Source organism: Antechinus flavipes, chromosome 1 (genome assembly GCF_016432865.1).
Source record: "Antechinus flavipes isolate AdamAnt ecotype Samford, QLD, Australia chromosome 1, AdamAnt_v2, whole genome shotgun sequence".
NCBI lineage: Eukaryota > Metazoa > Chordata > Mammalia > Dasyuromorphia > Dasyuridae > Antechinus > Antechinus flavipes.
Genome location: NC_067398.1, coordinates 78,672,583 through 78,687,105, shown reverse-complemented (window position 1 = coordinate 78,687,105; position 14,523 = coordinate 78,672,583). Strand labels below are relative to the sequence as shown.

The window sequence follows — 14,523 nt, the reverse complement described above, 5'->3', positions numbered from 1 at the left end:
GAATAGACTTTCTTCTCCAATGGAGTGAAGTGATAAAATAGATAAAATTCTGGGCTTAGAGTCTGGGGAATTCATATCCTGTCTCAGATACTTACTAGCTGTTGGACCCTGGGCAGATCTCTTAACCTTTGTCTGCCTTAGTTTCCTCACCAGTAAAATGAGGGATTGGACTCTAAGCCTTTTAAGAGCCTTTGCAGCATTCCAAAGCTATGATGCTAGTTTCAAATATGATCCTATGATACTATGAATTGAATTATTTTACATATAACTTTTTATTGTTGGTCTGGACCAATTTTCCTTTTGGGTCCATGATAGCTTTCCTCAATGTTTTTTTTTTTTTTTTTTTTTCTCACCTGACTGGGGATTGGTTTGTAAATCAGGTTTGGGAGAAGAATAATAATTTTTAAAAATTAAGAATTAAATGACATTTCTAGGACCTGGATTTTTTTGGTGAGTTTTTAAATTATAGATATCATTTATCTATAAATATAGATCTATAAATAAAACATATCTTTCAAAAAATTTGAATTTTTCATTAATTATGAAAATTAGGAATGAATGGCTCAACCATAGGCATGCTAAAAATATGAACTTATACTATTTTTTAAAACCATTTTCCCACTTTTTAGTCTTGCATTTTATCTATAATTACTTAGGATTATTTTTGAATAAATTTTACTTAAATTTATAATTTTTCAACTAATTTTACAAGGTCTCAATATTTTCTTAAAAGGCCTTTCTGGCTCTGAAGTTTTATAAATAATAACAAATGAATTATGAACAAACATTTTTAGATAAACAACTAGATATTAAGCTTGAAAAATTTGAAAAAATAGACTTAAGTTTTAATAGCATGTGAACATTTAATGTTTAACACCCTTCAATTTCGTGCTACTAAAATTTTAGATGTTTTAGATACTTTAATTATTAAGCCTTGAAAGGTAAGCATGGCCAAGTCACTCTGCCCCTCTGATAAAAAGGTATGTTTCCAATTTTTGGAATAATTGTAAATGTAAGAAAACTAAATGAATCTAGATTTTTAAAATAAGACAACTGAAATGAGATTGGCTTGTTTCTGCATTTTATGGGATTCTCTTTCATTTTGTGTGTCCCTGAGAATAATGGGATGTTTCCTACTTGGAAAAATACCATCCCAGAAAAGTCTGACTATTCAGTTGGCAGATTCTCAGGGATGAATCTCTTCACTAACAGGCTAAAAATATTTTCCTTGCTCCAGTTGTTTGCTTCTCCACACTGCACTTTCATTGTCTTGAGACAATTCATTTTTAGTGAGACATACTCCTCCGGGAGAATTTCTCTGTCCAAATTCGAATTCAAATATATATTTTTAAATTTTCCTCCCATGTTTATTTTATTTAAAGAAACAGAATAAGAAAAAAGAAAAACAGAAAAGGAATATAAAACAAAATGAAATAAAACATTTTTTGGTTTTGGTTGATTGAAAGTCCTGAAAATTTTAAGTTTATTGAATGTTAATTTTTTCTTGTTCAATATTTCAGATAATTTTGCTGGATATGATATTTTTGGCCATAGGCCTAGTTATTTTGATTGTTGGTTGATATGATTCCAGGACTTGCAGTCTTTTATTGTGGCTACTTATAAGTCCTGTATAATTCTAATTATTGCTCTATTATTTGAATTTTTTCCCTATTCCTTACAAAATATTCCTTTTAATCTGGAGGTTTTGAAATTTGGTGATAATGTTCCTATGTGTTTTCTACAAAGGATCTTATGGAGGTGGTGATTGGTAAATCAGTTCAATTCTTAAGAATTGTCTCATAATTCTGACTATGTCCTTTTTCTTTTCTAGGAAACTTTGCTATTTAAAATAATTTAATATTTTTAATTTAATTTAATAAAATATTTTGAAATAAGTTTTTTTTTTTGGTTTTCTTTGTGTCTTCTCTAGGACATTGAGCTTATATTTCATTCTTTTGATATTTATTGGGTTCCTATGTTCTTAGGCCTTGTAAAGGACAGGGAGATGGGGGAAGAAGAAAAGGAAGAATCATTCTTGTTCTACTTTTGAAGACATAGTAAAACTAGTTGGAAGATTATAAATTAGGGAAAAATATAAGCTAAAATGAAAAATGAGTGTTTCATAGGGGGTAAATAGTAACTAAGAGAAGGAAAAAAGTCTCAATGAGGTAGAAAAAGTTCCAATAAGCTGCTATAGTCAGGGAAGGAATCACCAAGGTTGTGTGATTTAAGATAGGCAATTCAGTGATTAGGAGGAGAATAAGGATTAGTGGGAGCAGGAGATGATACCTGTAAATATTCTGTTAAACTATAAGTTTGATTAAGATAAAGTTCATGACTTCCTTAAACTTTTTATCTACCCTAATAGGCAAAAGATGCCTAATAGTTGTTATATAAGCATAACACATAGTTATGTAATGTCATGTAAGAGTTAATGTTATGTAAGCCATGTTATATGGTACTTATTAAATAATTATATGTAATAATATAATATAAATAGTTAAACATGATATCAAAAATCAACAATTATGTCATTATCAATCAATAATAAACCACATAATTATTACAACATTGTGTAGAGCTTTAAAATGGACAGGGTACTTTCCCCATAATGGCCCTGTGAGGTAGGCAATACAAATATAGATATCCAGAAATTGGGGCTTAGAAAACTGAAGTAATCTTCTCAAGGTTGCAGAACTGATACATTTCAGTTTTAGGACTTGGACCCCATCCCTGTGCTCTTCTTTGCTATGTTGAATTTGTGTTAATTGAGTAAAAGCTTAGAATCATGAAAATACATGGCACATTCAGAATAGATCAATTTGATTTGAAAGAGAATTTATGTTAGAAATGCAGAGACAGAGATTTAACAAAATAGATTAGGTCAGATTACAAATTCCAGGCTCAGAAGTTTGGACTTGATTATATAGATAATAGAGAATAATTTTATATTTATAATGAGAGCAGTGATGTGATGATGGTTGGAATTGTTTTTGGTCACATTTTAAATGGAGAGAATTTGTATTCCATTACAGAAGAAAAGTGAATTTCCTCACTTTAGCATGTAGGATAGGAACAAGAAAACATCTATGATGTCCTTAGAGGCAGCGGGTGGCAAAAGAACCAAAGTAATTCCATTTTTGTGAACAACATCTATTTTATGACTTAAAGTTTAATAGTGATTAAAAGCTTTGTTGATATGATTTCAGGTAAATACCACAAAATGTGCTATTCAACTTTCAGTTAGTACCCTTTGGTTTGGTGTTATTCTGGCTAATCAGAAAGAAATAATGCCCTTGTTGCTCAAGATTATGACCTAATATGTTCCTCATTATTAACTATATGAAAGCATTATTCAGGGGCATTTAGGTGGTGCAGTGGATAGAGCACCAGCCCTGAAGTCAGGAGGACCTGAGTTCAAATCTAGTCTCAGACACTTAACACTTCCTGGCTGTGTGACCCTGGGAAAGTCACTTAACCCCAATTGTGTCAGGAAAAAAAAGAAAGAAAGCATTATTCAGTGTCCTTCCACCTGCTTAGGGGCTCTGGATCCAATTTATGTAACAGTGTGCCTTGCTGATAAATCGACATGCTTAGATTTAAATGTCTTGCTACTTATTTATTTCACTCATGACAGCTGGCAAGCCAGTCAGGAGGTTGAGAGAAGGATGCTGGCCTCCAAGACAGCCTCTTTGAAAAATCTCCAAGAATGCACCAAGAGACTTCTTCATGGAGGACTGCCATGGAGGTTAGACTCCCTCTTGAACCTCAATTTCAACTTTTTGAGCTAAGGTAAGCTTCAATATTATCGGAAAAGTCCTTTAAGGCAAGGTTCTTAAAGAAATAATGGGATCCGGTAGTAGCATACTGAAAGGAACCTCTCTGGAGAAAGTCCTCATATTTTGGAACCAGGGGAAGCTCTCAGTTCAATTAGTAATGCAAAAAAGAGTGAGTTATTAAATTGTGTAAAATTTATTCTAAACCTGCAAGAGATTGAGTTAATAAATATATTGGATTAAATTTCGTATTTTAGATTATTGTATATTAAAGAAATTGGGATTGCCTTTGAACAACTCCATACCTACCAAATGAATTATTGGTTTTACTGCAGTGCTCTAATGGATCATGCCCTTTGCTTCTTAAAGGGCTCACTTTTATTTTTCAAATTAATAATTTTGACATTATTTAAAAAAATTGTATACACTGACTTTTGATTAAACTTTCAGTGGGATATAAGAAGGAAAACTTTTCTAAAGAGTACATCTATGAGTCTGTTTTATTTGTTTTGTCTGTGATAAATGTTGCTAACTTCTTGTGGACTGATCAGTCAAAAGAAAGACAATGTATTTTTTTCTGAGGAACTTTGTCTCTCTCCTCACTGTGGGTTTTTTTTTAAAACTCTGGCTAAATTGAGGAGGCAAAAAAGAGACTTAAATAAGAACAAAGGGAATCTTTTTTCCTAATCTGCAGAAATTTATTTAGAGTCAGTCTCTCTCTCTCTCTCTCTCTCTCTCTCTCTCTCTCTCTCTCTCTCTCTCTCTCTCTCTCTTTTTCTCTCTCTGTATATATATATTTATATAAACTGACTTTCCAAATTGCACTTTGAATGTTTTTTTTTAAAATAATTGTTGAATTATTTTAGTGAGTTTTCTATAAATATTTGTTTTAAGGAAAAGTAAAAATAAGACTCTCTGAAAGTTGCATGGAAACAGACCAAGAAAAGAGTAGTTTTTAAATCTGATAACTTAAAGTAAGTAAAATCTAATTTGGAAGAATGTTTTATATTTTCTTTTGTGAGTGATAGAACAGAACTTAATTGTTTAGGTGAACTAAAAGCACTATAAAACTTAGGCTAAACTCTTAAAGGGGAAAAAATTCAGTGGAAAAAACAAAGTCTCAGTGGAAGTAGATTGATTCTAGAAATAATTTGGGATATAACTGGGAAATAAAGAATAGGAAAATTAAGCAAATAGGAAAAAGAATTTGAAAGAAACAAGACAGATGAAGCTAAGGAAGTGTGAATAGAGCATTTAAATATGAAATATTTTGAAGTTTTGGAAAGGAAGATTATGAGGAAGGCTTTTGATCTCATTGTGATAAGAAGGATATGAGAAACTACTTGATTATTCCTTGTGATATGGAAAATATGGAAATATAATTGCAGTGTTGAATTATTTAAGGATAGAAACTTAAATTCTGCCTTGGAAGGATCATTAGAAGGTTATATTTTAGTCTTTAAGTAGGGAATATACATTCATAATTAAAAAGGCGTGAAAATATAAGACTAACTTTTACATTTTTGGCAGTAGGCGAGGTAGAAGTAGCTGGTAAAATATTACCATTTGAAATTGTAAACCCAAATTTGATTTGCTTGAATTTTTTCCTTAAATTATGTGGTCTCATTTATGGTGAGATGTATTATTTTATTAGGATAATTATGGTAAATCAGCATTAAATGCCAAATACATTTGAGCACATGTATCAGGAAGCCTGAATTCAGGTTTGGTCTCAAATTTTTTGGCTCTTCAACTTGAAGAAGTTCATCTTTGTTTAACCCAATTTCCTAATCTGTAGAAGGATAATAACACTTATTTCCCTTGGCAGTTGGGATGATAAAGTGATTGTTAAAGGCTTAGCACAGTGTCTGATACATGAAAACACTATAAAAATGTTAGTAAATATAAATACTTTTGAATACATCATAATGGTTTTGAATGTAGTCAATATGGTATGTAGGCACTGATTTCTATGTAGAATAATTTAGAAATGCATTAAATCAAATTAATGCCAACAGAGTGTTTTTTCATGTTTTAAATACATGCTATCATATGTTATTTTCTTTAAAGTATAAAATTTAGTGAATTCATCATTAGATTAGGCAGGAAGCTGCTTTTCTCATAGCATTTTGGATACAATAGTATATTATATTTTCTCTTTTAATTTGTATTCTATTAGATTATTAATTGACCTATTAAAAGTACATGGTAAAAATGTTTGAAAATGGTTAAAAATTTAATGAGATGTTATTCTTGTTGTTATTTAATTAAAAATAAAATAATTTACTGTGGGGAGAAAGAGTAGCAGAGTTATATTAATTGTTACTGCACATCTGAGAAAATTATAATATTCTAATCCTAAACTGTGATTAATGAAAATTTTCTATTTAAGATAAGATTTGATTTGTTATAAATTTTTATTTCATGTATGATTGTCTGGATTATCCAGATTGTCCACTATTCAAAGGGAATGCCATGTGCAGTGAGATCTGAGAACTTCTACAATCCTTGGGAAAAGTTCAGGGGACAACTTTGTGTAGCAAAGGTTAGAGCCTCTTGACTCAGTTTCCCTATTATATTATTTTCATTTTTTGAATAGGAAAACTTCTTACCTGGTTAAATTCTGATCCTGGATTTTGATTCCTTCTGAAAAATGCAGAGCTATGTTGTGTGACTATCTGTTAACTATGCTTGGAAGCAAATAGAACTAAGGGAATTTTCATTCATTATGGTTTATTATTATTATTATATAGGTAATTATATTATACATAATCAATATATGTATATATGTGTGTATATATATATGTATATATATATTTACATTATTAGGATCAAATACAATAACATATGTAAAGCACTTTTTACATATACATGTAAATATACATTTACATAGTATTTATATACTATGTACTAGTATTATTACTAGCTATTATTATTATTATTGTTATCATTAGATCAATTTATCAATATTTATTTTCTTATTTTTTGTTCTGTAAAAGAGGCACAATCTTTCCAAATACAGTATTTTTCAGGCAGTGGTCTGGGATTGCGAAATACTGATTTGTTTGTTTCCCTAAAATCACTTTGAATGTCTGCAACCTTATATTCACTGGTGTGTGTGTGTGTGTGTGTGTGTGTGTGTGTGTGTGTAGAATTTTAGGTACTGAACATATCAAAGCGATGGCACTGCCTGAGCTCTATAGGATGGCTTAATATTTTGCTATTCTGATCTAGTAATTTATATTGGTATTTACTTTTTTCCAGGTACTTGTCAAAGAACAAGTGGTTGCAATGAAACGCTTATGCTGGAAAGGTTGCCTGCATGTGGCAAAGCATTTGAAGACATGATGAAGAAAGTAGACACAAAGAATTGGTGCAACTTGACTGAATTTATCACGTAAGTTCTTATAGTGGTTGAACAAATTGGGCCTTGGTTTCATATTTGTAATTCTGAAACTCTCCATGATTGTTTTTCTGGGGCTGTCCCTCCTAGAATTCTGTCTCAGAGATCTGGACCTTACTGAGTTACTCCAAGATAATCTTATTGAAATTTATTAGGTGAGGCTATATAATGTGTATTGACTTTCCATTAATTGAACTGTTTATCTATGTACACCATGAGAAATCTTGGAAACCCCAGGATATCTCATAGCTTCATTGTATTCTGTTGAAAAGTATTTAAAAAGTGAATGCTGAAAACTATCCATGCATATATTTTGAAAATAAGAAGCTTTATAAATATAAAATAATTTCAGAAAAGGAGATATGTATTCTTTAAAGAACCAAGTTATTTTTGGAGCTTTAAAAATATATTTGGTCTAGAATAATCTAATCCAAAGCATTTTGGTTAATAAAAAGAACTAAGTATGTAGGTATAAATTTTTGCTCAGAAAGAAGGGCAAAAACTAGGAGAAGTTATTCAGGAGGAGAAAAGGCAAAGTAATTCCCCCTTACCACAACAAGATCTACAAGGTAGAGATGGGACATATATGGTTTGAAGTTTCTCTTTCTTTTATTTTCTGATAAAGCATTTTGGGTTGAATAGTAAATTTTTCTTCCAAGTGATGGAGACTAGCTGGATAATTGGATAATGAGAATGCTGAGGAATCCTTACATAGGTAAGAGATGCTAAGGCAGTGAAATGGCTCTTGTTTCAAGTTTTAATTGATCTAGAAAGGAAAAGTATAAGAGAAATTTATTTAAGTAAATAGGTCTGAGAAGGAATCTTCTTTTTTCAAAAGAGAAAGTTCTCTTTTGAAAGCTTTGGAGGAAAAAAGAAGGGTATTTATTGATATATTGGACTAGTGAAAAAGATACTTGATTCTTTCTGGGTGTTTGTAACTCTTTATACGGTATCTTAACCTAATGGTCTATTATTATTGTAAATATAGTGACTAGTAAATGATTATACTTACTTTAACAAGTTAATTAAAAAAAAGCATAATTGAATGGAAACTATACCATCCTCTTTGACTTACTTCAAAATGCCTTTGGTGAACCTAGACTTTGAACAACAAAATTATAACTAAGATAAGCTACTAGTGTTTCAAATTCAAACATCTAAATAAAGTAATGAGGATTGTCACAGTTTTATTGAATGTGTATGTTTTTGAAGAACTAGGGGAAATTTTTCTTCTAGGTCTTTTGTGGTTATAAAAACATGAATTTTATATAGTTTGCATACTAAGGTAAAAATAACTTTGATATATTCTCTTCTGATCATTAGGACTTGAATATTTGAGTTTATATATTCAAAATAGGACTGAGCTTTTAAAAATAGCTAGATGCTATTTTTTCTAAGATTGTTGATGACATATAAGCTACTTCATAGCTAAGCAAATTCCTGTGATTTTTTTTAAAAGAATAAAACTATAATTTTGTGCAAGTTGTTATTTTGGTTGTGTCCTATTCTTTGTCATCTCATTTAGGGCTTTCTTGTCAGAGATATTGGAGTGATTTACCATTTCTTTCTCTAGCTCATTTTACAGATGAGGAAACTGAGATAAATAAAATTAAGTGACTTGCCCAGTGCCATATAGTTAAATGTCTGAGGTCAATTTTGATTTTGGGGATTAGTTTTTCTAACTCCAAGCTCAGCACTCTATCCCCATGCAAATCAATATGTCAAGTCAACAGGTATTTATTAACACCTGCAATATTGTAAGCACCGTGCTTCATGCAGAAAATAAGAAGAAAGATGAAAAGGCAGTCCTTATGTTCAAGGAGCTCACAGTCTAATGGGGGAAAGAAGAGAGCTAAAACATTGTTTCTGGTTTTGTGGCCAGATTTCCCCTCCCCCCTCTTTTTATTGTTTTCTTATTATATATGTACATTGATTTTTAAAATACATATTTCTTTGTGAATCATGTTGGGAGAGAAAAAATCAGAATAAAAGGGAAAACCACAAGAGGAAACAGAACAGAAGAAAAAGAAAAAAAAAGATAGCATGTGTAGATTTACATTCAGTCTCCACAATTCTCTCTGGATGCAGATGTTGTATCTATTCCATGTTTTTATGGGATTGTGGGTCATTGAACTGCTAAGAAAAAACAAATGTTTCATATTGGATGAATGCACAATCTTGCTGTTCCTATGTACAATGTTTTTCTGGTTCTGCTTCTTTCACTCAGATCACTTCATGTAAATCTTTCTAGGCCTTTCTAAAATCAACTTGTTCATTTTTGTTATAGAAATATGTGTGACCTATAATCATATTAAATGAAAGTATGCAAAACTTCAGTTCCATCCCAACCCCAAAATACTCTTCCTCCTCCCCCAGTAACACCAGCATCAAATTAAAATTATTCTTATCTCTGTGGCTTCAGAGGACTTTTATTACTGTCATACACCATGGTTTATTCAGCTATTTTCCAACTTATGGACATCTCCTCATTTTCCAATTCCTTGCCATCACAAAAAGATCTGCTTCAAACAAGGTGGGAGAATTAGGATTTGGATTTGAGTTTCCTAATTTCAAGTATTATGTGACCCTGCCCCTTGAATCATGAATTAAAAAATTAAATTGAATTTGAATACTTATTTTTGTACCAGTTGAATAGGCACATGTTTTAGTAGCTAATAAATATGGTGAGCACATCTCAAGATGTCAAGAATGTGTGATCATACCCTGTCTATAACTTATTAGATAAATGTTAGAGAATTGCTTGGCACTCAGAATGGTTAAATCATTTGTCCAGAGTCAATCATAAAGTATTTATTAAGCAATTAGTGTGGACATCTTAAAAAGAAAGAAAAATCAATCCTTGCTCTCAAGGAACCCATTTTAATACGGGAGACAAGTTTAAAAATAATTCTCTGCTTAAAAGATACGTATGAAGTAGTTAGAAAGCAATGTTAGAGGGGAAGGCTCTAGCAGCTCAATAAAAGAGACTAGGAAAGGTCTCTTCCGGTAGATGGAATTTGAGCTGTCCTGGAGAAAACTACAGATCCTAAGAGGCAGGGATGAGGAAGGATTGAGTACTGTTATATCTTTGGAATATTAAGCCAATCTTTTCCCAAGAGATAGCCTAGCATTTTTAATTCAGTGCTGGGATTAATACTCCAAAGAGATAGCAGTACTCAAACACAATAGGCGATGTATTTTGATAACAAATCTCTGGTGCTTTTTTCTTCTTCTCTTTTAGATAAATTATTACTCGGGGAACCTATCCAAAGTCCAACTTTGAAAACACAGATTTCCAGGACAGTTTATACCACATGAAATTTTGTTGTATTATCTAAAACCTTCCTGGGATTCATTATTTAAATGTTTATCAAATCACTTTGCTTAATTATTAATTGCCTAAATACCTAAATCATTAAAATTGTTTTTTATATATTTTATGATAAAATAAATGAGAAGGTAATCATACTTATCCATGTTTCTCTTTGTGGACAAACTTGTCATGATGATATACAGCACCATATTTGGTAGTACTGTAATTATTTCCAACTCCAGAATGAGCTTTATTCAGAGTAGAGCTCCTCAGAAGATTCATATAAAGTGATTCTTAATTGTTTGAATTGCAGTCATGGAGAGTGTAATGGACCAGACAATTCCTTTAAGGGCTCATAAATTTCCAGAGAATGTTTGGACTTATTTCTTCAGAGTTTTCATTTTAGTTGGCATTTCATTTTATTTAATAATAGGGTCAACAAAGCAGCATTATATATGACATTTGTGTTAAACAACTGGATATTCTATGATTAGAAGAGGTCCCACTTCTGTCAGAGTTGGCACTCGGTCCTTGTGCTTTCTCTTAATCCATCACTCTCTCATCTCATGCTTTTGAGTCATTGGAGACTCTTAGAAAAGCTTGATGCTAAATAACTGTGTGATCAGTGCCACATTTGGTTACCATTGATTGATTATTTGATATAGGTAATATATCACTAAAGGGTAGCAGAGAATGAGAAGAACAGAAAATTGTGTTGGGGGGGCTGCTAATGGGGTATCTCACACCACTCACTATCTATCAAGGAGGGATATATTTATAATTAGATGAGATCAGAATAGAAGGAAGTCTGGTGGGAAAATGCCAAGGTTACAACCTTGGGAGCATCTTAGAGCAAAGCAGGGAAAGAGGAAGTTAGATTAGTAAGAATAATTATGAACCTCCAGTCTAAGTTCAAACCCCTAATCAGCATGTAGGGAGAAAGTAAAAACTGGGACTATGGAGAAGCAGATGTGATTATGGATACAAGATGAGGTTAGAATGCTAGTGTGTGTGTGTGTGTGTGTGTGTGTGTGTGTGTGTGTGTATGCGCACACACACATATGTATGTGTATATATGTATTAAATATGTTTAATATTTAATGTTAAATTAAATATAAACATGTTTAAGGAGAGGAAAATGTTGCAATTGAAACAGCCTTTCAACAATGATGGGTTTGACTTTGCTTCCTTTAGAAATAACCCAAAGGGTTTTGTGTGGAATTCTTAAGGTTCCTATTCAGGGTTTGGAGATGCTATTGATGAAAAAAAAATTAGCTACATTATGGATTCAATTAATTATAGATTAAGTTAAATGGTTCTTTATTGTCTAGCATGGGAATCTGTTTATTCCAAGGAAAATTTGTTCAGATTTCCCAGCTGAGTAATTTACAAGTGAATTTTTAGAGCACAAACTCTTCATAAATTGGCCTCCAATTTGTTTCTTAAACTCATCCTCATATTTCTTATTTCTCTCTTTAGGACCTGTAGACTATTCTGATGACAGGATTGTTTATTTTTGACCCTGTTGATCTTTATCCAAATGCTGTCCAACTATGTTTCCTTCTCTTAGGTTCCTGGATTTCCTCCCTTACGATGTAATACAGAACTCCTCCCTTTCCATGTAGTACAGAGCTCAATACCCTCTCCTCTGCCTTTTCCTGATTTTGTTTTTCCTTTCGAATAAAATTATCTCTTTTAAGAGCTATGTTCCAATTATGTCTCCTGTCCTACTAATTTCTCATTGTCAAATCTACCTCCTACTAGGCTATCTTAGCTTATCTTTCTTGTTACCAATACATTTCATATTTTACCTCAAGATCTCTGAGGCTATGATTACATTGCTGATTCCTTCCTTGATTCCTCCACTCCTGTGAGGTTCTGGCCTCCTGCCTTGCTATTCTTTCCTCTTAATTATAGCTACCATCTGTTGCATCTCATTCAGTTAATAGGTATTCTCCCCTCCTTCCTTTTTGATTGAAAATACTTTTGCTTGCATACGAAGGATTCTAGACAATTACATTTTTACTAGATCTTGCTTAGTGCCCTTTATTCCTGACCCCCTTGCTGGCACTCATATCACATTCTTAGCTCTATAGAAAGCCAAATATGATTCAGTAAATGGTCTTTCTTTTCTATGATAAATACCATAGGTACCCTTATGATCTTCAGTTATGTGTCCAATCCCAAGAAATTCTCTTTATATTAATTATGATGATATCATTTTTGTCCATATGACTTGTCAACCGGGGACAATAATCATCAGGTTTGACTGGTCCTGAGAGATTCTTTGTTACACCCTGAATGTGTGCCGTGGAAACATATAGACCTCTCTATTATGCTTGTCAAGTCAACAAGTATCACTCTGCAAAGAGCCACTGACCACTGCTGGTTGTCTCTTTTGATGTACCCTTGTCCTTCATGTGGCCTCTTCTCTGATGCTCACTGTAGTTCTATATCATCATTCTTTGGAGGTCAAGAAGCTCCTTCCTTTTCTACTTCTTCTTTGTGAACAAAGTGAGTTAAGTGATATGAACAGGGTCACAGAATTAGTTAATTAAGACATTAAGTATCAGTTGTATTATTTGACCCTGGGTTCAAATCACTGATTTACTAAAAATTCAGCACTGCTAAGGTATAGAGCATATTGCTTAGTATTGAGGGAAATATAAAGTTTAGTCTAGTAAACTTTTGTATTCCTAACTAGCCTCAATTTCTCATCTATAAAGTAAAGGAATTGATGAGATCATCTCTCAATCTCTTCTAACTTAAAAATTACATAATTTTATGATTTATCTATTGGGAAAAGGACAAGTGAAAAATGAGTAATTTCCTGTGATGCATGGAAAGTCTGTATGGACACACGTCGCTTAACTGTCTCCTTTTAATGGTGTACTTTTACATAACAAATTCATAAAGTTATTTAATTAGGGGCAATGATGTAAAATAGGCAGAATGGTTGAACAATATTTCAGCAGAGTTTCATGATATTATTATGGTGGGCATGGGGATGTAATGGTAGTATGGTGGGAGGGTCAAAATACTGTATTTGGAGTCTGAGAACCTGGGATCAAATTTAACTCTGCTTCTAACTAACTTTTATGACTCTGAAAGATTCAGAATCTTTCTGGGTCTCAATTTCATGAGAGATGAAATTAGATGATTTCTAAAAAAAAGTCATCTTCTAGATCCATAGTCCTCGGATCCTATGATATGGATGTTGTTTGGACAGTGTTGGGCATGGGGTATTGTGCATGGGACTTGCCCTTTACCACCAGAGGGCACTCTTGGATTGCCAAGGCAAAATATGGACTGAGTTTCATATTTTTGGTTGTAGAGATGGCTGAAAGTATCGGAAACTGTCAAATTAGTGGTTTAAGTAGTAGAAAGCAAAATTTAGGATTGGTATGGTACTTTTTAGTAGAATAGAGCATCAGAGGAATGTGGGAAAGTGGGAAAAGCTCATAGTTCTTTCTTCTCTCCAAGATGATACAAGATCAGAAAATTCTCAGTTGTAGGATTATAGAGTTTTAAGTTAGAAGGAAACTAGTTCAATTGCTTCATTTTATAGAAAGTCAAAGTCTCTTCTCCTTTTATTGAATTCCTGGTCTTCAAAGCTAAACTGAAGTGTCATTTCGCCTAGGGTGGTGTTAATAACACTGAATTCTAATGGGTAACAACCATCCCTCCTGGGATTTCTTGGTATACTTGCTCCTCTCCAGCGTGTGAACATGTAATATTATTATCTGTATTAGTGTCCTATCTCTTTGCTCAATTGTACGTTCCATGAAGACAGACATTATATCTTATCTTAACTTTGATTTTCCCTTGATACTGAGCACACACTTTTATGCTTACATCTTATTTAATGTTGCTGAGTAAATGAATGACTTCTTCATAATTAAAAAATAACTAATCTTGTCTTGATGGTTTGCAGCTGCTCATTCTGGGCCAGAATGTTCTGTCTCCTGGCTTCTTTGGTTTCCTTAGAGTTTTGGCTACAATCCCACCTTCTTCAAGAAGCCTTTCTTGGT

General features: G+C 32.5%; 1 protein-coding gene across 1 annotated transcript in view; it reads left to right on the top strand.

Annotated features, from left to right (window-relative positions):
• The window catches only part of RAMP3 (receptor activity modifying protein 3), a 59,589-nt gene that overhangs the window by 26,610 nt on the left and 18,456 nt on the right, over positions 1-14,523 (top strand). The window contains exon 2 of the mRNA XM_051984560.1: positions 7,041-7,173. Coding sequence (XP_051840520.1) covers positions 7,041-7,173 — 133 coding nt within the window. The remainder of the gene's footprint in view (positions 1-7,040; positions 7,174-14,523) is intronic.